General features: G+C 38.8%; 1 protein-coding gene across 2 annotated transcripts in view; it reads right to left on the bottom strand.

Moving 5' to 3' along the window:
* Positions 1-26,452, bottom strand: part of ncanb (neurocan b) — a 126,233-nt gene that overhangs the window by 80,764 nt on the left and 19,017 nt on the right. For both annotated transcript variants that reach the window (XM_051910685.1, XM_051910684.1), the window contains exon 2: positions 10,180-10,253. In XM_051910685.1, the coding sequence (XP_051766645.1) occupies positions 10,180-10,253 (74 nt within the window). The remainder of the gene's footprint in view (positions 1-10,179; positions 10,254-26,452) is intronic.

The raw sequence follows: 26,452 nt of genomic DNA, 5'->3' as shown, positions 1-26,452 counted from the left end.
CATTACATTTACAGTACATTTGCTCACGTTGCATCAGATTTCTTTTTAAGTGCAGTTCGCAGCGTTGAGCATTATAACCATTTACACACGTTCTGTTGAGAGTATAAATATAATGTCCAATCAGAGGCGTTTTGATTCGTCACCACGGAGAACATCGGAAGTGTTCACTGACTGAATTCTGAATCTGAATCATAAACAACAAAGTGATACATAACTGTTGTTCAGCTTTTTTAAAATCTCACTTTAAGTGACCAAACTGTAAGCCTTATAACCCATTTCAGTTATATATATATATATATATATATATGGCCTACATATTTTTACAAACACAGCTAATTTGAAAGTAAACAGCATCATCATTACCTAACCATGCTGTTGCGGTGTATATTTACAGTAAATATGATGGCATAAATTCATCTATGATGACATTTAGCTAAAGCCTGAAGGATAATGTCCTCTCTAACGGGCAACAGTCATTTGCAGGGAGTAATAGCAACTATCTTGGTAGAAATGATGGCAGCCCACTCATCTAACTGCAGCCGGGAACGGCACTTATACTCTGTCCCCACAGAAATGGACTGTACATAGGTGAAAACGCTAGAGAGTGAGGGCTTGACAACATCAATGCGAGGGGTAAATGGACCAGCAATTTTCTTGTTGAATCAAGGCTCATATCTTCACAAACATTTTACGAAGCAAATCGGTTAGCCGAGAGGAAAGGTTAGATTTGAGTGTGCTCTGTTGATGGTCCCGAATCAGTAGTGGTGGTCAACGAAAGGTCGTACACTATTTATTGAGAAAGAAAGTGGAGTTGCAAACAAATACAAATGTAAATCTGCTCTCTCTCTCTCTCTCTCATAATATATATATTTATATATATACACTTTTTCAGATTTATATCTTCCATGTGGTCACTGTTGTTGTGATTTTTTTTTGTTTTTTTGCCAGATGTGTGATTATTCCTAGTATTGTCTTTAATTGTGATTTGTTGTTTCAGATAGACTTAAACTGGAGACTGTGGACTGATTATCTGATTATCTGATCGCTTTAATTATGATCATGATCACCTGAGGAGTGCTCACTGCCCGGCACCGTGGAGCTCGATTGGCATTTGCTATTGAACACCAGAATTAGAACGTCCACCACTGGCGCCCTGTGCTTTTCAGATGAGCAGGTTCACCCTGAGCCCATGTGACAGACGTAAAAGGGTCTGGAGAAGCCACGGAGAACGTTATGCTGCCTGTAACATCGTTCAGCATGACCGGTTTGGTGGTGGGTCAGTGATGGTCTGGGGATGCATATCCATGGAGGGACGCATAGACCTCTACAGGCTAGACAATTGCACCCTGACTGCCAATAAGTATCGGGATGAAATCCTTGGACCCATTGTCAGACCCTACGCTGGTGCAGTGGGTCCTGGGTTCCTCCTGGTGCACGACAATGCCCGGCCTCATGTGGCGAGAGTATGCAGGCAGTTCCTGGAGGATGAAGGAATTGATACCATTGAATGGGCCCCACACTCGCCTGACCTAAATCCAATAGATCACCTCTGGGAGATTATGTTTTGGTTCATCCGATGCCACCAGTTTGCACCTCAGACTGTCCAGGAGATCAGTGTTGCCCTGGTCCAGATCTGGGAGGAAATACCCCAGGACATTAGGAGCATGCCCCGACGTTGTCAGGCATGCATACAAGCATGTGGGGGCCATACAAACTATTGAGTACCATTTTGAGTTGCTGCAATGAAATTTCAGCAAAATGGACTAGCCTGCTGCATCATTTTTTCACTTTGATTTCCGGGGTTTTTTTTTTTAAATTCAGTCCTCTGTAGGTTGATAATGTTCATTTCCACCAAAATATGTGGCATCCTTTCGTTCCTAACACATTTCCCACTCCATATCAGTATAGAAATCCAGCATGATATTTTCCCCATTGGGATCTGATGTGTTTTCAAAGTGTTCCTTTAATTTTTTTGAGCAGTGTGTGTATATATATATATACATATATTACCAGTTTCCAAAGAATATATAACATGTATTATATATATTACACTATAAATTGCTGATTATCTAATAACATTATCAAAAGCATTTTCAAAAACTGTTTGCCGGTTTGAAAGCAGCAGGACAACTGAAATCACTAAATTATGAATTATAATTTGTTTGTATGTGACTCCTCCTCTCCAGTCCTTCCGCCAGATCTTGTCTCAAAGCCCATGCTTTCCTTCCTTTCTGTCCTCCGTCTCCAGGGAAGTTATGCTCACGATAAGGGAAAGGCACTGAATTACCTTCCTGTTGCCTGAATTCAGCGAGACTGAAGAGCGTGGCTTTTTGTCTCCCCAAACCCTCAATGCCCACATGCAAACACTTATAATTGCATTTATGCATGTTTCTTAGATGCATTTAAACAGATATGTAGTAAATTACGCTGCTCTCCGGATGCAGTTGTGCCAACCGTGTGAAAAATTGTTTCTTCTGTAATGTTTTGTGTGCAAGCGTGATCTAATTTGCCACATTAAATAACCAGAAATCAAATGCAGATACCTCCTTAAAAAACAAATTACACCTCGCAGTCAAGAAATAAAAAATTGCTTTGGTCCCACATGGGTAAATAATGAATGTAAGAAGCATGGCAAAATATACCAAATCTGCATTTAGATGGAAATGTTTTTACAAGCATAACCCCCTGGAGATCATCCTTTTGTTTGAAATTCTGCCGTTGTTTTTTAATCTTTCCTCGTCCGTCTGAGGTCGAGCCAAAAAGAAAAAAATATTGAGGGTTATGGGGGGAAAGGCAAGCAAGAGTTTGAAAAAATACAAAGGGATAAAAAAGTGACCACTCGCCACTGCTTTTCCCCTCATTGATGTATTTTGAGTATTTGCCATCCTCTTTGAACACCTGAAATGCATTAAGTGCTGTCAGAAGCCTTTATCAACCCAGAACAGGAAACACAAAGCAACAGCGCTCGTACGCATCTCCTACATGGACGTTTTTGTCCTTCTCCCTTTCTTTTTCTGCAGGCTAATGTAATTGGCTGCTTGCTGACAGTGGCCTTATTGTCTTCAATTACCCAGCAGCCACAAAATGACTGATCGATTGCAGGCTGGGGTTATGCTGACGATTATGCCTTCTGTAGTTATTTCATTCATTCCTTTCGACAGTGATATTTGAAGGATTTTATGAAATAATGGGCCTTTTATTACCAAGCAGAACGAAAGGAACACTGCAATTAATAACAGTAAAACATAATACAGTCAGATATAAAAAAAAAAAAGGTAATAAGATGGCATCAAAAGGCCAAAATGAGCCTAATTCTATCAAGTGAAAAAGCTACCTACTTTCTTCACACAACCTTCATCTTAAAAATGACAGGAGATTTTTGTTTTCTGCATATACTGTTGTGTATAATAATAATAATAATAATGAGAAAAAAATAACAATTATTTATTATTTAATTAAAATTATATTTTAAATTTTAAATATTATATTATTTATTTAATATAATAATTATTATTATATTATTATTATATAAATTATTATATTAATTCAGGTAAAGTTAACGGCTGATACAATGATAAATCAGCTTGTTTTCCATTTGGTGTGTTATTATTATAATCATTATTATTATAAAAAGGGATGAATGAATGAATGCATACATTTTAAGGAATAATAATGGTGACTAACAGGAACTAATGCTAACAAAAGTTGGATTTTAAAAAATAAACCGCAAAAAAGACATTAAAGGCCCATTCACACCAAGAACGATAACGATAAAGATAATGATAAAGATAACGATAAAGATATAGTTCTAAAAATCGTTCTAAATATAAAAGAATAGCAGAGTCCACACCATAGCTATAATGATAACGATACAGAGAAAGGATATCGTTGGGATCACTTTCAGAACGATTTTATTTCCAGCTGTTCAACGATAAAACACTGACAGCCAATCAGAATCCGTTCTAATTTAAGGGCTTGCGCATTTAAAATGGCAGATGACATTGCGGAGAAGTTAATCGCAGAGGTCCAGAAAAAGCCACCACTGTTTGACAAATCAAACCACCCTTTTCAAGGATACTTTAAAGAAAATGAATATATGGAAAACAATCGGTCATAACCTCGGAATAAATGGTGAGAAGTATTAACGATGACATCATTATGCTAGGCTAGCAATGTAACATAAATTTACCTCAGGTATCCAGCCCTAGTTTTCGACAACATTGTCTTGCTTCCATGTGTTGTTTTATTACACTATTGACTTCGTCAGCTAAATTCACTGTTAGATTAGATCGATTACACTAACTACTGTATTCACTCGAAACATAGCATGTTGAGGACATCTGCTGGTTAAAGCCGTGTAAATGCAACAAGAACACAAAATGTTGTACACATTCTGAAACCGCAACGCGTGAGCTTAGAATAAACAGACCATTATCGTTCACTGGTGTGGATGCAAATATAGTTATCGTTATAGTTATCATTCTTGGTGTGAACAGACCTTAAAAGACCCAAAATAAACCCAATACTAATAAAGAAGTCTGCTACTTTCTTTACATGACCTTCCCTTGAAAAAAAGACAGACAGCCTTCTATGATGTTAATTTGGCTGCAAATGTGAACTACTGGACTTCCTTAAATGGTTTACATAAGAACAGCTAATGCAATGACGAATACATATATGTACTGCGATTTCTCTTTCGTGCCGTGGCCATTTTTACAGGCCATCATTTGGCAAATTGCCCATTTTCCCTTTGCTCTTTCTTTCAGTTACTCAACCACAGGCCAAGACTGTCCTGTGGTGTCTAATTGCGTACAAGCAATTGCAATGCACGCACCCACTGAGCTCGAAACAAGCATGTGTCCATGTATCCAAAGCGTTTGTGACAAACTTGCGAAAACGTTCGCGGTGGGAGCCAGTAGCCTTGAAGTAAATCTACATATGCGCCATTTCCAGAGAATAAGGACTGTTTGTTTGATTCCCACTCTTAAGTGGGACCTCCAATTGTGTCTTTCATCCTCTGCCACTGCAGATACGGCCTCCAAAATGGTGTTTGAGAAGTGGAATCATTGGATTAAAAATGAACAGGTGTGCTTATATGGTGTCAAGCGCATGCGGGCCGTCGTAATGACATTCCCTTTCTGAAAGCGTCTCGCATGAGATGCTCTCCCCCGGAAACCCCCCAGAGGTTCCCGACATATTCACAGCGCCATGAATATTAACTGAGCCCAGGGTGTCTGAGCTCAATATCCCCTGTCTTCCTTCCTGTCTCTTGCCCAAATACACACACATGCATAAAGATACTCGAGTCCAGAGGCTTGACTACATTTCCTGCTCTCTGCTAGGTAATGGCACATTTATTTAGTGTGATACGGGAATGCTACCTCATCCAAGTCCTCAAAAAATATAAATGTACCCAAAAACAAAAAATATACCCACCTCCCACATAAACTGGGGCAGCAGCTGCATAACTTATGCATGACAAAATATTTAAGCATAGTACCATTAAACTTGAAACTAGGTATAAATTAAATATTTACAGAAATAGCAGACTGATTGAATACTGTACATCGGGAATGGGTCACTTCAGTCCTGGAGGGCCACTGTCCTGCAGAGTTTAACTCCAACCCTGCTAAAAACCACCTGCCTGTAGCTTTCTGGTAATTCTGAAGACACTGATCAGCTTGTTCAGGTTTGTTTATGGTAGAGCTAAACTCTGCAGGACAGTGGCCCTCCAGTACTGAAGTTGTCCATTGTAAACTTGTTTATGGTTCAAGATTTCAATCCTTTAGACATAATGTACACTATGTCGACATATGCGTTACACATTTTAACTCATTCCCCCCATTAACGGAATTTTCCGGCAATCTAGAAAGAAAAAGAAGAAGAAGCAGAAATATACAACAGAAGCATTGCTTGCGCCAAAAAAACAAAATAACGACTTATATAGTGATGGTCGATTTCAAAACACTGCTTCATTAAGCTTCGGAGCGTTGTGAATCTTTTGTGTCGAAATCGGCCATTTTGTTTTTTGGCGCACCAAAAATATTCTCGTCACTTTATAATATTAATATTGAACCACTGTACTCACATGAACTGATTTAAATATGTTTTTAGTACATTAATGGATCTTGAGAGAGGAAATGTCATTGCTGGCTATGCAGGCCTCACTGAGCCATCGGATTTCAACAAAAATATCTTAATTTGCGTTTTGAAGATTAACGAAGGTCTTACGGGTGTGGAACGGCATGAGGGTGAATAATAAATGACATTATTTTCATTTTTGGGTGAACTAACCCTTTAACAACTACCTTACAAACTATTAATAGTAATTAGGGGTTTATTGAGGCAGAAGTTAATAGTTAGTTAATAGTGACAACTGGACCCTAAACTAAAGTGTGACCATTTTTCCTATTGTACCGAAATCGTACCGAACCGTGACCCCAAAACCGAGGTACGTACCGAACCTTGACTTCTGTGTATCGTTACACCCCTAATATATAAGAAGAAGAGTGTCTTAGTCTAGAATTTGTCATTGAGTCATAGCCAGTACTGTCTTAAAAAGCCTCTGTGTAGCACTTCATCTTTTATAAGATGAGATTTTGGCCAAATGACAGTAAAAACTGAGCGCCCACATAGCTAAAGTAAACTGTAAGTTGATGAAAACATAATGTGATGCACTTACTGCCTTGGATGCGTCAGTTTTAATGACGGACAAAACACATGTATGTCTGACATTGGCTGGTCAAAAACCTTATAACTTCATTTGAGCTTGATTTTGGTAGAATGTTAATAATATAATGACACATGCAAGTGTCTGACTACATATAAACCACGATATCACACTTTGACAACACAGTGTTTAATTATTTAAAAAAATACTGTGGTTTTTTTTCTTTCATTTCCTGAAAAGTAGCGGTTTTGGACAAACAAGGTTTCCTCCCGACAGCGATGAAATATAACTTAATAAATGAATATAAATGAATTACTGAATTTTCCACTTTGTTGTACTAACTAATTTCGTATTAAAATACACCACTAAATGTTACATATGTTACATATCACTAAAATAGATTTCATGATGGACTGGTGCAACCTTACCCTAGTTAGTAGACAATGAGATAAGGGAATCTGCAGTAAAAAATATTTAACACTCATGGTGACAAAGTGTCCTTATTTACACCATGGGCATCCCATGTGAGGGGTTTCGATGGAGAGAGAAGCTGAGAGGGCCAGGAAATCTTTATGCATATTATGCGCAGCCTGTCTCTCTCACTTCTGCTGATGCTAAAAAAGAAAAGTGCGGGTGGTCCTCAAGTGCCAGACCAGACTCCAAGCAACTGGTGCAGATGGTAGCAAGCAGGTCAGGGACAGAGAGACTCCCGCTGCCGCTCCTGAGAGGCCACAGCCCAGCCTCCAACCCTGCAAGTGCCCGATAAGAACCTGGTGTTGCCTGAAATCAGAGGAGGCCGGTCTATGAAACAGTGCATGCAACACAGCTTTGCCAAAGTTCTGACTTGGGACCTGGTCTCGCACAGCTGAGCATGAAGCGCTTGCATCTACAAAAGGCTTTTTACGGTGTAGGATTCAGCCTGCACAAGCTTTGCATCAGTGTCTTCCTTTTTCATGGCACGTGGGCACGGTATCGCCACTACTGAGAGCCAATACAGGTATTAGAGTGAGTGATGACAAGTCTTTAGGTGGCAATGTGAGGAAATGAGGCTTTCTACAGATGAAAGTGTTCCTTGCGCACTCTCTATTTACTGCAGATGGAAGCAATGGAGAGCAGAATCCAGCTGAGGGGGATTTATCACCAATGTCCAAAAAGGCTCATCAGTGCCTGGTCAGGGAAAGGTGTGCGACGGTAATTACCACAAGATGAAAGGACTAGAGAAAAACTGTTTAAAGGGATGGTTCACCCAAAAATGAAAATTCTGGCATCATTTACTCACCTTGTTACAAACCTCTATTACTTTCTTTCTTCAGTGGACCACAAGAGATGATATTTTGAACTTCTTGTGCATACAATGAAAGTCAATAGGGTCCAAAAACAACATCCCTCATTGTATGGACAAAGAAAAACATTTTGTTTGACAAAAGAAATGAAGACATACCATTTGTAATGGCATGAGGGTGAATAAATGATGACAGAATTGTCATTTTTAGGTGAACTATCCCTTAACCCTCTGGAGTCTGAGGCTGTTTTGGGGCCCTGGAGAAGTTTTGACATGCCCTGACATTTGTGCTTTTTTCAGGTGTTCATAAACATATTAATGGCAAAAGTGTCATTACACTATATTCAGCACGAACTTGGCTACCATAATAGGTAAACAACATGTACGTACATGTTTGTATTTCTGAAGGAATAACGTTTATGCGTGGTTATTGAAAAATCAAAAAACTTGAACAATGAAATAAGGGCAAAAAAAAAAAAAAAAAAATTAAATCTGTGTTCACAAGACTTCTGGGTATTGGAGGTTGTAGACTAGAATTTTTGCTTCAAAATGATGTAAAAATGATCCTGCCTATTCGTTCATATACAACAATAGAGAGATTTAAATTTTCTAAGACACTTTTTGTCAAGAAACACAGTATGCGTGGAGGCGTGAATCTTCATGAATAATGCTGTGATTCACACCTGAGAAGACAAAAGATCCACATAATGAGCTAATGACCTGCATAATAATGAGCTCTTTCAGTCAGGTAGGCTATGTGAAAAAACCCTATGTGTCTCAATCTCATCATGCTGTATATCAAACATACAGAAAAAACACCAATCCTTTGAAATATTATTACAATGTAAAATAATGGTATTCTATTATATACTTTAAAATATAATGTATTTCTGTGATGCACAGCGTCTGAACAGTCATGTTACCTCTATGGCATTTCATACAGGCTTTTAGCTTAAAAGCATGCACATTTGGAGAAATATTGATGGATTCTCATATGTTTATTTCAATTTTCTATACAGAGGAGTAATATTTATTCAATATTTGTTGTCATCACTGTGAACGCTGGATACTCTGTTTTCAATTCATACTTGCAGCCGGAGGGCGCTCTGTGCACCTTTAGTCCACAAATTACTCTAAAGAAGAACAGGCCATGTGACATTCCAGGAACTAACAGAGGCTTCCAGAGATCGCTAACCATGGCTATAACATGCACATAAACACTTTTAAAGATAATAAATACACAATTGCGATGATGTATACATGTATTGCCTCAGAACTTGCGTCTGAATAGCGCTCCCTCCGTGGGCGTGGCTGCATTAGCGGATAATGAGCTGAATCACGGGCATCTGACATGGCTCTGTTTTCATACAGATTACATAAACAGAGAATATTTGTTTTCAATTTGACTTACATGATTTAAAACCTGACATTCCAACATTTCTTTAGACATAAGTCTAATTTTTTTCTGATTAGTATTCACTAAGTTACAGTTCATTTTCTGAGAACTATCAGATTGGACTTCGTTCAGAGGGAGACGACTGATCACGCATCATATTAGTTTTCTTTATTTTGCAAAAAGCACAACATTTTGTTTTTACTCTGAGTGTACACAAATAAAAGAAGATATTCTATAGTTTCAATTGATATATTACTTATGTCTCTATGACAAAAAATGACGGAGTATTTTAAGTCTGTTTCGCTGCAATGTGAAAAAAATCCTGCAAAACGCGCCGGCGCGTTTCCCGATTCAGAGTGTTAATGGAACATGGCAGAGGGGAAAACACTGAGTCTCTTTACCGACGACAAGTTCTTTCAATAGGGTAGGCCGCCAAAAATAATGTTACAAAAAAAAAAAAAGAGTAAAAATGCTCTAGCAGTTTCTTTGATAGTTTGATCATAATTAGTTTTGAGCAGCTAGAGAAACAGAACAACAGACAGAAAATTGGAAAGAACGACAGACAGATAGACAGAATGATGCAGATAGAAAGACAACCGATAGGTAGAGAGAGAGAGAGAGAGAGAGAGAGAGACAGAATGACGGATAGATATACAAACAGATGGACAACAGACAGACAGGGTAGGTTTCACTTCAGCTGTTGGTTTCGGATTATTGACATTTGAAAAAGTTGTTACTGAGTCAACGCGGGCATTTGATTGACAACTGCGCTTCCCACTACTGAACAGATAAGAGTAGATGAATGCTGAGATTCAGGAGAGAATGACTCACTGTGTTCCAGGGTGAAGAGCAGACACACAGCCAGGAGAGGCTGGAGCGCAGTCAAGCGGAGCTCCCCCAGCATCCTAAAGGACAAACACAGAGAAAAAGACAGAGAGAGGTGAATTAATTATCATTTCTATAAAGTCAAAATTAATTAAGATCAAACTACCAAAGACTGGTAGTGCATTTTCACTCTTTTTTCAGTTTATAGGAATCAAGAAACCTATAAAAGGCTTGATAGGTCAAAATAATTAGAGCAGGCGTCTCAACTGTCTTGATGCCCTATTGAACAAACAAACAAACATTTGTACTGAACTTAACCTGAATGAGGTGTCTCTACATTTGAATGTTGTATGTTAAGCACAATCATTAGCTATCACTGCAGTTTTCAAGAGTACAGCATTTTTACAGGATGTAAACAGCAGTGAAATAACTCGCAACAGATCACTTTCGTAAATCTTTCAAAGGAAAGCATGTTTTTTTGATGTAATGCAGTTTCAGAGGACTGGCTGATGATCTCGAGATAGAAAAACAAGATGGACAGAATGATAGACATAGATAGAACGACAGACAGACAGAAGGACAGACAAATAGATAGACAGAATGAAGACAGACAGAATGACAGGCAGAACAAATAGACAGAACAATACAGAAATAGACAGAATGACAGATACACAAATGGATAAACAGACAGGCAGACAGATCGCACTGACTACCTGAGATCCCACATTTACAAATCACTCAACTAGGTTTTAATTTTTTAGGGCCACCAAGTAGATTAAATGCCTGACATCCCCAATCTACAGTATTACAGTTGGAAAGTCTTCAGTACAAACCAAGTGTGAGAGAGACAAAGATCCACCAGTAAATAATAGATGCTGCAGATTCGACTCGCTGTAGCCAAGGGCGAAATACAAGCCGCTGTCTGAGAGATTGGACAGGGATAACCAGTGTACGTTACAGCAGGCCGCTCACCTGCTGAGTCAATGACGAGCGCAAGGACAAATAGAGAGATGCATCAAAATGAATGAGACAATCGGTTCATTTGCGACCGCACAGTCGATTAATTGCTCGAAATTAATTTGATCTCATTTAATGGGTTAAATGGACAGCATGTCAATTCAATCAAAGCTTCTAGTATCTTTCTTCTCATACCTCTTTCTCCATTTCCAACAGGTGGAAGGTATATTTTACGGTATGCTCCTGTCTGTGTGACCTCCATAACTTACATCTCAGCCAGGAATCATGGGAGTCTATCTTGTAATTGTATCTGCAGGTTGGAGCCATGCAGTTTTCGCTGGCTGTCACAGGCAGGTGACAGATGACAAACCAAGAACCTCCTACATGGAGGTAGGCGAGCGTACACAAACAAAAACCCACACACATACTAAAAGAAACCGATACTCAAACAAAAGGAAGTCAACAAGCTTGCAGACAAAGGATCTGGTGGAAGGTTTGGCGTATAAATGCCTACAAACAGAGTCCCTTACAGCTCAGTCCATGAATCTGTTTGTATCGTAAAAGATTTTCTTTCCCGAAGGTTTTTTTAAGAAAAAGCACGGTTTAGATGCTGCCCACTTCCTCTTCACTGTGGGAAGGCAATTGTGCGCTGGCATGCTCTAATCCTGCTGTTGTCTTGCCCAGCCTGGGCTCTCTGATCCTGGCAAAACATCACGCCAGACCTCTGTAGACTCCCACAGCCTCTGGCCTCCATCAACTCATCCGGAGTCAGTCTTGTTAGGGCTAAAGCATGCATCACTACTGCTCAAACCTGGGGTTAGAGGTGCACCATTACTTATTTCCACTTGGTGGACATTAAACAAGTAAAAAAAAAAATCCCATAGAGTTACATTGAAGGTGGGACCCAACCTTAACTAGTGACCAGAATATTTAGGGTTTTGGGTGATACAGATACTGTACAAATATCATATATAGAATTACACATAGATCTATACAGGTGGAGCTGGGGAAGGTGGAGGGTTCTTCTATAGTGAACGCTAACCAGCTACTTAAATGTTGAGCTGAAGATGCAACAGGAACCAATCAGCATGTGCCATGTTGTTAATGATGTATCATCAGGTTGCGTTAAGGACCCATCAGCTTGCGTCATCTAGAGTTTCATGACTTGGTGTGTGTATACAGTACTGGTCAAAAGTTTGGAAACATTCCTATTTTTAATGTTTTTGAAAGAAGTCTCTTATGCTCATTAAGCCTGCATTTATATTAAGCAGCCTGCATTTATAAAAAAACAACAACAACAACAAAAAAACAGTAATATTGTGAAATATTATTACAATTTAAAATAATGGTTTTCTATTTTTTATATACTTTAAAATATAATTTATTTCTGTGATGCAAAGCTGAATTTTCAGCATCATTACTCCAGTCTTCAGTGTCATATGATACTTCAGAAATCATTATATTATGCCGATTTGATACTCAGTTATTATCAATGTTGGAAACAGTTGTGCTGCTTAATATTTTTTGGAACCTGTGATACTTTTTTCAGGATTCACTGATGAATAAAAAGTTAAAAAGAACAGCATTTATTCAAAATAGAAATCTTTTCTAACAATATCAGTCTTTACTATCCCTTTATATCAATTTAACACATCCTTGCTGAATAAAAGTATTAATTTCTCTTTCTCTTTTCTTAAAGAGAAAGAAAAAAAAATAAAATACTGACCCCAAACTTTTGAACGTAGTGTATATCATTACAAAAGATTTCTGTTTTAAATAAATGCTGTTCTTTTTTATTCATCAAAGAAACCTGAAAAAAGTATCACAGTCAATGTGTATTTAAATAGAATACATTATATATATATATATATATATATAAATGTGTATTTAAATAGAATACATTATATATATATATATATATATTTTTTTTTTTTTTTTTTTTTTCCCATCTATTATCACAGGAGAAACGAAAGAAAATGTTCTTTGATTTTTTTTTTCCTATGAGAAGAAACTCAAGGAGAACAGTTACAAAACATCTTAATGCATCCGTCATTGGCAGCCTTGCCACTGTGAGTTATTGGACACAGTCTTGAATCAAGCTAAAGTGTTGCTCCCTCAAAACGCACACATACACATCGCACTTCAATACAAACACAGGAGATATGAGCATATTTTTTCCCATGGCAAGACATAACACAGTTTCCTGTAAATGTCTTTTACATGGTACATTTGCAAAGCGGGTCTTTTATCGGCTTCCCTGAAACGTTTATTGTATCTTTTTGCTTTGTCTTTACAAATTGTGGCATTTCTCCAAGACAATTCACGAGTGGGTTAAAAGCTCACGTCTAAACCCCCAGATCTCTATTTGTGATGCAAGACAAACACATTGTGCCTTGAGGGGCACCATAAATGCACCAAACAAACAAATAAATGAATCACAGACATTCATTTCTGAGTGTTTGTGTGCAATAGAAAAAGAGCAAAAGAAAAGAAAAAAGAATGTGCACCACAATATGAGCACTAAAACTGTGCATTCACATAGTCTATTGTATGGTTGATACAGATGGTGGGTCAGCCTGTCGCCATTAGCAACGACACCGGTATCAACACAGACAGGAAGTGTCAATCACTCAGTGGAGTGACCTGGTGCTGAAGGTTGAAAAGAAAAGAGAAGAAAAAAGGAAAACAAAACAAAGACCAGCATTCATTTCCATGCCATTGCAGACTGGTTGAAGGCTTTGAAACCTCAGCGTCAGTAGCCTCCTATAAAAACTAGGTCTTACCAGCTTAATGTGGTCTAAATGCTTTTTGGAACTGGGTAGGTGGGTTTATGCTGGTAGACCCAGTTCCAAAAAGCAAAAAGCACGACTGAATGAACAGACAAATGATTGATTGTTAGATGATAAAATTATAGGAAGATAGAACAATAGAACAAACAAGAATGACAGATAGACAATAGACAAAACAAACAAACAAACAATAGCTAGATAGATAGAATGCTACATATAAAGATAGAATGTTAGAACAAACGATAGAACAAACTATAAATAGAATGTCAGATAGACAGAATGAACAACAGATTGTAGACGATAATAATCAGATAAAACGAGTAACAGAAAGAATGAAAATCATAAAACGAACATCAGAAAGAACAAGTCATAAAACAAACAAGTCATCAAATGAACAACAGAAAGAACATGTCATAGAAGGAACAACATTTATAAAATGTACAACAGAAAGACAGTCATCAAACGAATGACAGAAAGAACTACAATCATAAAAAGAACAACAGAAAGAACGAGTCATAAAATGAACAACAGAAAGAATGACAGTCATAAAAGGAACAGAAAGACAGTCATAAAATGAACGACAGAAAGAAAGACAGTCATAAAACAAACAACATTCATAAAATGTACAACAGAAAGAACAGTCATAACACAAAAGACAGAAAGAGCGAGTCATAAAACAAACAAGTCATCAAACGAACAACAGAAAGAACAACAGTCATCAAACGAACAACAGAAAGAACAAGTCATAAAATGAACAACAGTCATAAAACGAACAACAGAAAGACAGTCATCAAACGAATGACAGAAAGAACGACAATCATAAAAAGAACAACAGAAAGAACGAGTCATAAAATGAACAAGTCATAAAATGAACAACAGAAAGAATGACAGTCATAAAACAAACAGAAAGACAGTCATAAAACGAACAACAGAAAGAAAGACAGTCATAAAACGAAAATTCATAAAATGTACAACAGAAAGACAGTCATCAAACGAATGACAGAAAGAACTACAATCATAAAAAGAACAACAGAAAGAACGACAGTCATAAAATGATCAATAGTCATAAAATGAACGACAAAGTACGAACAGAAAGAACAACACTCATAAAACAAACAACAGAAAGAACCATCATAAAACGAACAACAGAAAGACAGTCATAAAACAAATGACAGAATGACAGTCATATGAACGACAGAAAGATCGACAGTCATAAAACGAACAACAGTCATAAAACTAATAACAGAAAGAATCAAAGTCAGATGAAACGATGGATGGATGGATGGATGGATAGATAGATGGATGGAACGATAGATAGAAAGAAAGAACGAAGGATAGAAACAATACAAATAATGAACAGTAGATTCTGGCTACAAGTTTCTTATGAAATTGTGCATCCCTTTGCCAAGGTTAAAAAATGCAGCAAGTCTAATTTACATATCCAGAAGTACAAATTGCAACACGAACCAGCCTGGCATTTGGGACATATAGAGTGCCATGAAGAAGCTGGATACTGATGCGGAGGCTTCGCTGCCATCTGGGACTGTGAGACTGTGCAGTAAAACTCCTGCAGATGCATTCAGACTAGTCACTCAAGCACACCATATGGTCAGATGCACAACACTGGGGATATTCCACTCCCTGGCCAGCAGAATGGATGAATATTTAAGATGTTTGCACTCATAATTGCTGTCTTAGTCAAAAATTTGATTTGAGTAGATTGAAATATCTGTATCTCACCTCATTACTGGACTTTTCAAGCATGTGGGTGCGTGTTGCTTTCGTCTGAAAGCCTGTCGTGTGTGTTTACACGTGTGTGTGTGTGTGTGTGTGTGTGTTTTATTTCACTGACATGAAAAGATGCAATTAAGCAGGAGACGGGCAGAGAGGCGGTCGACACATTAACACTGGTGCAAGAATGCTGTCACCCACAGACACAAACTGAAGCGGTTTTCACACATCCTGTTCCGTGATCTCAATGGGCACTGATTGCCTTTAATATAGCAGGATGCTGCCAGTGTGTGAATGAGGGAACGGGTGTTTGTTTTCGCTGAGAAAGTGTCAAGATGTCCGTTCCTTTCACTTTTTTCCTTTTCGTCCTTATGATGTTCACAGACTAGTCTCTCACCCTGCTGAGCAAAAAAAAAAAAAAAAAAAAAGTGCATTTTTTCTCACCATCTAGATCGTGAGATTTTGACACAGAAAATATTTCTGAAATAATATGTCTGGCTGATGTAAAAACAGAAGGCGCAACTCTTTTCTTATAGGCTCAATTTGCATCTTTATTTATGTCCTAAATAGTATTTAGTTGCATCCCAAATGACGCACTATACACTATGCACTTATACACTATGTACTTATGCACTATGTACTCATCATAAGGTTATTTTGTCATTCAATATCGAAGTCTAACAGCCCCTTCCCCCTCCGCTATGTAATTAAAGCTGCAACAGTTAAGCGCATAAAGTGTCCAACATTCCACACTTAGTTTTTTCCGTTAATTTAGTGCACCATCCAGGTATTTAAAGTGCACTTTTTCTTTTTGGGATTTTCTGTGGTAATACACTACTCATTGTTAAAAATGTCATAGTATGCAAATTGGGACGCACCTTGTGAGATTAGATTTATTGCACCCCAAATCATAGAATGTTGAAAATAGTATGCCAAAAGTATGCAACTTTCAAAGTGCGCATAAAAAAAGTACAGATAGTTTGTGAACTGAAAAAAAAGCTTGCATGGATGCACATTTTGAAAACACCTGTGGCATACTATAGCTGCTTTTCCACCGTCGGGCCGAATGGTTCTTAGAACGGTAAGGAACAGTTCCAGTTGTGTTTCCACTTGAGCCTGATACGGCACGGCACGATTACAAACTGTTCTCGGCCTGGAATTCTCGACATGGTTGTCTAACCGTGCTGAATCGTGCTGGTAGGATCCGTGAAGTGATGTCGATTGGTCACTTGTCTGTTGCCTGGCTACCAGTTTCTCTGTAGCTGGCTAAGCGCTCTATTTGAGCGACGTAAACACAAATTAATAATAAAATTAAATAAAACGCAGTCTTTATTTACATCTCATATCATAAGTAAACCGCTGTGTTACCAAGGCAACGACAGACGCTTTTATATTGACAGACGCAAACTGTACAGTATTTATATGCAAACTAATATGCAAGATTAGAATTATTGCAAAGGTTGAAAATCTACTAGAAAGAGTATGCATTTCTGTGTAATTGTCACAAATCAAGCCTCTGTGGCTCCCTTCGATCGCCACCAGAGGGCACCATCACCCGAGTATTGATCTCTCTTATGGACTTCATTTCCCATCATCCCGTACCTGGTGCTGATTACACGCACACCTGTAGCCAGTCCCGTGGACTATTTAGCCAGCACTCTCACACACGCTCATTGTGAAGTTTTGTTTTGCCTTGGCTAACAACTCTGAGCGTTTATCCCTGTTTATGATATTCCTGTGTATGACCCTGGACTGTTTACCTTGTGATGATACCTTGCTGCCTGCCTTGATTACTGTGCTCTGTCTGCCTGGATTACGTTTATACTGTTTGCTGCCTGTCCTGATCCACTGCCTGGTTAATGATTACATCTCTGCTTTGCCCAGCATTACAGAAAACTTCACCAGAAATTGATCCAGCGGCTTTATATCGACTGTCATCAGAAGTCTCAGCACAAGCTAACATCCTCGCAGCCCATCAGCAACAACTGAACCGTTTGACCTCGCTAACGGACGAATTAGTCAAAACGCTGGAATTAGTTTTCGCCTCCCCGCTCCAGAAGCAAGCCAAACGCCAGTAACTCCTGTGATTAACACTTCTACCATGACGACGACAACAACAACAAGCCCTCGCCTGGCCTTTCCCGAGAAATTTGATGGATCCCCAGTCAAATGTAAGGGCTTTTTACTTCAATGCCCTCTGTTTATAAGACAACAACCTGCATTATACCCCACCGATGTAAGCCGTATTTCATTTGTTTGTTCATTGTTAATGGGGAAGGCATTAGAATGGGCAACAGCTGTCTGGAGCGATGGCCGACCGACCTTCACAACATATGACAGTTTCTTGCAAAGATTTTGTGAGATTCTTGAACATCCTGAGGGAGGTAAAGAAGCTGGGGAGCAGTTGTTAGTTCTCTGTCAGGGGAAAAGCACTGCCAAGGAGTATGCTCTAACTGGCTGGGTGGATGACCCCCTAAAACTGTTGTTTCAGAAAGGATTAAATCAAGAACTTCAGTCAGAGCTTGCTTGTCACGACGAGGGGAGGAATCTGGATCAGTTTATCAATCTGTCCGTTCGTATTGATAATTTAATTCGTTCTAGATGCCCAACCAGGGATTCTTCCGCGCTCGCAGCTGTTCCTTCAGCCTCATCGGATCCCGAGCCCATGCAGATTGGCTATATGCGTCTCTCACCCGAAGAAAAGGAGCGTCGTATACGTCAGAAACTCTGTCTCTACTGTGGTCAGCCTGTTCATCTACGGGCATCATGCCCAACTCGTCCTGCCCAAAGTAATCCGTCTGCGGTGAGTACACATCTCCACACTTCCAGTAATGCTGAACTACCAGTAGTACTCACTGTAAATGGTAACATAATTACTACCACAGCCATGATAGATTCTGGGGCTGCCGCTAATCTTATTGACGCTGATTTTGCAAGATCTCATGACATTCCCTTAATCCCATGTGACTCTGTGTTGGCAGTGGCAGCGCTAGATGGACGCCCCCTGGGGACAGGCCATGTTCATCACACCACGGGAGATCTCTCTCTTCAGATTGGAGCTTTACACAAGGAAACTATCCATTTGTTCCAGATAAACTCACCACAAAATCCACTCATACTTCCCCTGGCTCCAGAAACATAACCCACAAGTCTGCTGGTCAGAAAAGCAAATTTCCCACTGGTCAGATTTCTGTCTGCTCAATTGCATGCAGCCCATCTCCCCCAACCAAGACACCATAGCTCCCATTGAAGAGCATCCACCTATCTTCTCTGAGCTCCCTCCAGCATATCACGATCTTGCTGAGGCCTTCAGTAAAATCAAAGCGTCTCAACTACCCCCTCACCGAGACAACGACTGTGGCATTGAACTGCTACCAGAAACAATGCCCCCTAGAGGCTGAATTTTTCCTCGCTCCCAACCTGAATCTGATGCCACGAAGGCATATATCGAAGAGGAATTGACCAAAGGATTCATCCACCCATCCACCTCTCCAGCATCAGCAGGCTTCTTCTTCCTGAGTAAGAAAGATGGCGGTTTACATCCTTGTATTGATTATCGTGGACTCAATGAAATTACTGTCAAGTTCCGTTACCCTCTGCCTCTAGTACCTGCAGCTCTTGAACAACTCCGCTCTGCCAAATACTTCACCAAACTTGATCTGCACAGCGCTTACAACCTGATCCGCATTCGTGAGGGCGACGAATGGAAGACGGCCTTCTCCACAACTACTGGCCACTACGAATACTTGGTAATGCCGTTCGGGCTGGTCAATAGTCCTTCTGTGTTCCAGGCCTTCATCAATGACGTTTTCCAAAACATGCTGAATCGGTGGGTCATAGTTTATATCGACGACATTCTCATATACTCTAACTCTCTTGAAGACCATGAGAGACATGTGCGCTCTGTGCTGCAAAGTCTAATCAAGCACCAGCTCTATGCCAAGGCAGAGAAATGTGAGTTCCATCAAACTTCTGTCGCGTTCCTGGGTTACATCATCAGTCCAGAAGGGGTCACCATGGACGATTCCAAGGTGCAGGCAGTACTGAATTGGCCCCAACCAACTACGGTAAAGGAGCTCCAACGATTTTTCGGTTTTGCCAACTTTTACAGATGCTTCATCAGAGGTTTCAGTACCATTGCAGCTCCCCTGACCACCATGCTTAGGAAGGGGGGAAGTCAACTACCATGGTCCGCGGCAGCCACCAACTCCTTTCAACTGCTGAAGGAACGTTTCACCACGGCTCCCATTCTGCACCACCCTGACACTGAACTGGAATTCATTGTTGAATTTGATGCATCCAGCACTGGCATCGGAGCAGTTCTCTCCCAGAGACACGGTAATCCACCCAAACTATACCCCTGTGCATTCTACTCTTATAAACTCAACCCAGCAGAACAGGACTATAATGTGGGAAATCGCGAACTGCTAGCCATGAAAGCAGCTTTCGAGGAATGGTGACATTGACTAGAGGCAGCTAAACACCCATTCTTGGTGCTAACTGATCATCACAACTTGGAATATCTGCGCTCAGCTAAACGACTCAACCCAATTCTTCACCCGAATCAAGTTCACAGTTACCTATCGGCCCGGCTCCAAGAATATCAAAGCAGACGCTTTATCCAGGCAGTTTGAATCTTCTGCAGTTACCCTTTCTAATGAACCCATCATTTTACCCACACTTGTTATAGCCCCAGTCCAATAGGATATCATGACCGGTGTCACCGATACCTTGCTGCCTGCCTTGATTACTGTGCTCTGTCTGCCTGGATTACGATTATACTGTTTGCTGCCTGTCCTGATCCACTGCCTGGTTAACGATTAAGTCTTTAAGCTTTGCCCTGTTTGTACCTGACTCTGGTGATTGACCCCTGCCTGTTTGTTCTACGAATATCTGTTAATAAAGCTGCACATGGATCCTAACTCAGTTGACTCAGTATTACAGTAATAGTAATTACTATTTTCAAAAAGAATTAATATATCTAATTTGACATTTCACATAATTTTACAGCAAAATACTATTAAATTTGGAAGTGGAACAGAACAAGTCATCTAATAATGTACACTGTACAGTGAGAAAAAAAAAAGTGAATTGACATTCCCTGTAATCTCTGTGACAGCTTATGTTTATTTATTTATTTTTTTTATTTATTTTTTTTCTGTTTCTCCTGAGTTATTTCTTATTAGTATATAAATATAGAATGTATTAATTATTTGGTATATTAACATTATTTCAGTAAACAAAGTTTTTTTTTTTTTACTGTAATTTTAAGTGTAGATATAGTTCACAGTGCTGGATAGATTACATATAAATTGAATACAAATTACATGGTAGAAATTGTAGTTATTAACAATCTTTTACGTTGCACAATTTAGGTAATATAATCATTTTTGATTACTTTTAGATTACTTTTGACCTAACTTGTTTATAACATTGATTTGAATAGGATAATCTTGTACCATACTGATATAAAAATACAAAGAGAAAGAAAAATGATTCTATTTTTTGTTACCAACAACATGAAGTGCATTAAACATTATATTACATCAGGGTTTCCCAGACTGAGGTTTGAGAAGGAACTGCAGCAGGTTCATAAATTTATGAAAAGCTAATAAGTAATGAAATCATAAAAGTTAAATTATAAGAAATAAATCATTTGAAAACAATCAAAATAAAACACTAACTAAAAAAAAGATTAAATATTTTATTTGTTTATGCTCTGCAGCCTCTCAATTTTCCATCTAATTATAGTCACCTGACTAGTGACTGGTCTGTGTGTGTGTGCAGTTCCACAAAACTTTTAAGAAATGAAAATTAAAAAGATAAAAAAGAAGAATTAGGGAGAAACAATGAATTCTGAATAATTTACTGCCATTTTGTAAATATTAAGTAATCATGTAATCAATAAAAATGTAACTGTATTCTGATTATGAGCATTTTAAAATGTAATGTAATCTAATTACAAGTATTCAATTTTTGTAATCCAGATTACATATATTCAGTTAGTACTCAGCACTGACAGTAGATAAGAAAAGGCAAGATTTGAGGGGCACAAAAAAGCTGGATTCAGGAGATTTGAGGCATGGATTCAAACCTGCATTGTCCAAATGAGCACCAAAGCTCATCGCATCAGAGCACAAACTGCTAAGTCATGACTTAATCATCCAAACCCAAGTGAAATGAAAATATTGATTTCAGTTAACAAGCACCATTGAGTAATTTGCCTTTTATAGATCTTAGAAAGGACGTCAAGGACAAAATGTGGCATCAGGCGTCCTCCCCTTTTTACAACCACCAACAGCAACCTAAAAGTGATTGACTACATCTTTCCCTTGATTCAAATGGGAAATCCAGTAGCTAATTGAGCTTGGCAATAACTGCTTGACTGGTCGAGACAGCTGACTTGTCTCCAAAAGAAACTCCAAATGAAATGAGTTTCTCCATCTCAACGTCTTGGAGCCAAAGCTGTAGCTTTGAAAAATGAGGTGACAGGGAGCTTACATTGCGGGGGCTCGGCACTGGCAATTTCAAACATTTCCTGCTTTTAATTTGCACTTTCAGGCACGCCGACACTTTCGACAGGCGACGATGGGAAATATTTAACTTGCTCTTCTGTGCATCAAGGTCCCTCCCTGTGGAATAAAGTGACTAGAAAGCACTGCGAGTAAGACATGTTGATGCTGAGCAGTCAGTACAAATGCCATGTGTGTACTTTGAGCGTCACGTAAAAGTCGCCACAATGAATCAAAATTAGCAAACAGGAACTTTCAGTCCAGAACCGCCATGGGAGAAAACGACCAACAACAAAAAGCAGATATAAATGACCCAGCTCTGCCTGCTTCTGACTGGAACTGTAAAGGTGCCTCAGTTAATCAAAGTTCCCAGACTGTCGGCTTTGAATCACATCTAGGAAGCGCGCATCAAAACTGTGGCTTTGAACTCAGGGCCACGCTTTCCCCAGCGCACATGAAAAACCAGAAAAAAACCTTTCTACAGCAGGAAACTCATGTTATGTCGCCAAATTCAGCAGATGCGAGACAGAAATTGACAAAACGCCATTGCAGCAAACATCAGGCAAAGATTATGACATATGCTATGTGAGAGATTGAGCCCTGGCAGCATCTTCCTATTGATCCAACCCAGGTTTTTGGATCCTTTTGTGATCTTTCCTATAACTGAAGCCACCTTTTTACACCTTCAGTTATGGTAGTTAGAATTTTTGCCTTGTAAAGCTTGTAATGAGAAAAAAAAGAGATACAGGCAGGGGAAAAAATCCTCTCAATAACTGTGTTTACATGTAAAAAATCACTGATTCAAAAATGCAAGAAAACATGCCATGTTTGTGAGATTTTAAAGGGTTAGTTCACCCAAAAATGAGACTTTTTTTCATTAATTACTCACCCTCATGTCGTTCCAAACCCGTAAGATCTTCGTTAACCTTCGTTAACATTTCCTGATGAAATTTGTGTTTTGTTTTTTTTTGTCTCCCATAGAAAATAATGAAATCACCACATTCAAGGTCCAGAAAAGTAGAAAAAACATTTTTAAAATAGTCAACGTGACTACAGTGGTTCAACCAATAAAAAATATCTTCATTTGTGTTCTGAAGATGAATAAAGGTCTTGTGGGTTTGGAATGACATGAGGGTGAGTAATTAATGACAGAAATTTCATTTTGGGGTGAACTAACCCTTTAAAAAACAAGTTTTTCTCCAGTTTTGACATCAAAAAAGTGCCAAAAAACACAAAGTCCAACATCCCATTCATAAATGAATTGTTTTTTAAATTAAATCTTTCTAATGGATCAATATGACGATTCGTTATGATGATTCAAAGTGGACTGATTCATTCCAGTTGCAGCTTTTAACATCTCTCTGGAGGGGAAGATTTCAGTAAATTACACCTTAGATTCAGTCTGTTGCTCATGAAAAGCTATTATTTAATGTCATGTGAATCACTTTGATGGTCCTTTTCAATCATTCAATTCATTATATGGAAAAGAGCGCCACTTTTTGGGTTCAGCTGAAAAAAAAAGAGTCATACGTGTTTGGAACCACACAAAGGTGTGCAAATGGTGATGAACTATTTCTGTAAGGATAATCAGTGTAATTTCATGAACACTCATTGTTTGAGTTCATCGAATGTGGAAGCCACAAACTGTGATTGAGCCACTGGAGTGCCAGTGCCAGCTTTGTCTTGCTGGTGCACTGAATCCCTTAAACTGGCAGGAATAATGGAGCATGTAGGTGTGTGTGTGAGTGTTTATATGAGCTGGTTTCTCCGAACAGGTGTCAGAACAGCTTTTATTCATTCAGCCCGCTCCACTTCTCCGGATCCCTTTATGAAAACACGACTCCGTCATCCCCCAACTATTAACTGGCAAGCATATGGCGAGCCCACTGCGTATCCCCCCCTAAAATCACACAAAACTAATCGAAATCACACCAAAACACAAAAGGAATTCCCCTCTGACCTCCAACACACTCTGACAGATGGGGAGGGACGGAGGCCAACCACCCCGAAAATCACATTCGCACACGTCCGTCGCTCAACAGTAAGTCGCATGTCTTTTTATGCTGAATAGCAGCAGTGTGCGACAGCTTTGAATTGTTTTTCATGAATTTATGACACGTGGGGTGAACAGCAAAACATTTGACATCAAAAAAGAAGCTGACCAGAAAGTGAATTGCATTTTTGATACGACAAGCAAGAAGATTCAGGCGGAAAATAACAAAGTCTGACCGTATCTTATTTTGACGCCGTGCTGCTGACATACCAAAATATAAAACGATGCATTATATATATTTATCGAGCACTACTGTGGCAAGCGCTTCGATTCAATTTTCTTTGAGACATGCGCTCGGGGAGAAAAAGAGCTGGCAGGGGAAAGACAAACAATCTAGCAGAAATAAAGTGATGGATTTGGAGGGAGGAAAGGGTAACATAAAAAGAGAGGAAGCGAGACAGGAAGAGGACAGGTTTTCAAGAGATCCGAACAAAAACAAACAAGACAAAGAAGTTGACAAAACAGAGGGATTAAGACTCAAAAAGCTGTATTATCCGTGCTCATTTAAATATTCACACTTAAAGCTCTTAATGAGTTTCATGAAGCTGTAGATGTCTCCAGTCTGCGACTGAGGTGTTAAAGGAGGATTTTCAAATGAAAACGAGAGGTGAGAAAGAAGACAAGAGGAAAAAATACACAGAACGATATCGTTCAAAAGTGTAAGGGTCATACCAATATTTCTTTGTCTCAGTCAGACATAATGGACCCCTGGTGCCATATTGATTCAGAAGCATCGACTCGTTGCGAAAACGAGAGCAGCGGTGTGAGCTCCATTTGCAGCTTTTTATTTACTTATCTCCAGCAGTTTGATGTAAAACCTAATAAGAGCACCCAACAAAGCAACGTTTTCTCATTTTCGAGGACGTATGGCAAACCGCCATGAGCGACGTTGTCAAAATAAATGGCATGTCTTGGGTATTCCCCAGCATACAGAATGGAACAGAATTCATTGCTCATTTAAAAGGATGATTTAAATGCTAATTCTGGCATGATTTACTCACCTTCATGTCATTCCAAGCCTGTATGACTTTCTTTCTTTTTTTCTTTTCTTCTGTGGAAAACTAAAGCAGATATCTGGGAGAATATCTGCTCTTTTCCACTTGATAAGCACATTTCTAAGGCCTCTAAATTGATCAAAACCTTGCTGAAAACCCTGTTGTACACAATATACTAAATGTCTTCTGTCATCTGATTGATAGTTTATTCTTTTTATTAATAAAAGGCATTAATTGTAAAAATGTCCACCTTCAGGTCATGGTTCACATGTGTTTTTGCTGTGAAATCTTTTTATAAAGTAAACAAAAGAATAACTTTTTCAATATTATGAACGCTTACTGAACCGAGGCAAATTAGGTTTACTTGATTATCCATACATCATTTTTGAGGAATGTTAATTTGCTTAGCTCTCAATCATCATTGTATTGCTGTGCAGTATGTTTTGCCCCCTCACAATAAAAACTACAGAACTTTTATCATAAAATTAACCATTTAAATATCATCTTAAAAAGACAGATTATTGGGAGATACAGAGTGACAACTGATATTTACAGGTGCTGGTCATATAATTAGAATATCATCAAAAAGTTCATTTTTTTATTATAAATTATTTTTAAAAATGAAACTTTCATATATTCTAGATTCCCTACATGTAAAGTAAAACATTTCAAAAGTTTTTTTTTTTTAATTTTGATGATTAGAGCGTACAGCTCATGAAAGTCCAAAATCCAGTATTTCAAAATATTAGAATATTTCCTAAGATCAATCAAAAAATGGATTTGCAAAACAGAAAAGTTCAAGTTCTTTAAAGTATGTTCTTTTGTGCACTCAATACTTGATCGGCAGGACATATTACAGCAAATGACTTGATCCTAGCACAAATTACTGCATCAGTGAAGTGTGGCATGGAAGTGATCAGCCTGTGGCACTGCTGAGGCACTATTGAGCCTTCAGATCATCTGTATATTGTTGGATCGACTGTTTCTCATCTTTCTCTTGAAAATATCCCATAGATTCAGGTCAGGCATATTGGCTGGCCAATAAAGCACAGTAATATCATGGTCAGCAAACCACTTGGAAGTGGTTTTTGCACTGTGGGCAGATGCTAAAGTCCTGCTGGAAAAGGAAATCAGCATCTCCATAAAGCTTGTCAGCAGATGGAAGCATAAAGTGCTCCAAAATCTCCTGGAAGATGGCTGCATTGACTTTGCACTTGATAAAACACAATGGACCAACACCAG

This window comes from Ctenopharyngodon idella, chromosome 10, assembly GCF_019924925.1.
Source record: "Ctenopharyngodon idella isolate HZGC_01 chromosome 10, HZGC01, whole genome shotgun sequence".
Classification (NCBI taxonomy): domain Eukaryota; kingdom Metazoa; phylum Chordata; class Actinopteri; order Cypriniformes; family Xenocyprididae; genus Ctenopharyngodon; species Ctenopharyngodon idella.
The sequence above is the reverse complement of the archived record's forward strand: the minus strand, read 5'-3'. Positions and strand labels throughout refer to the sequence as shown.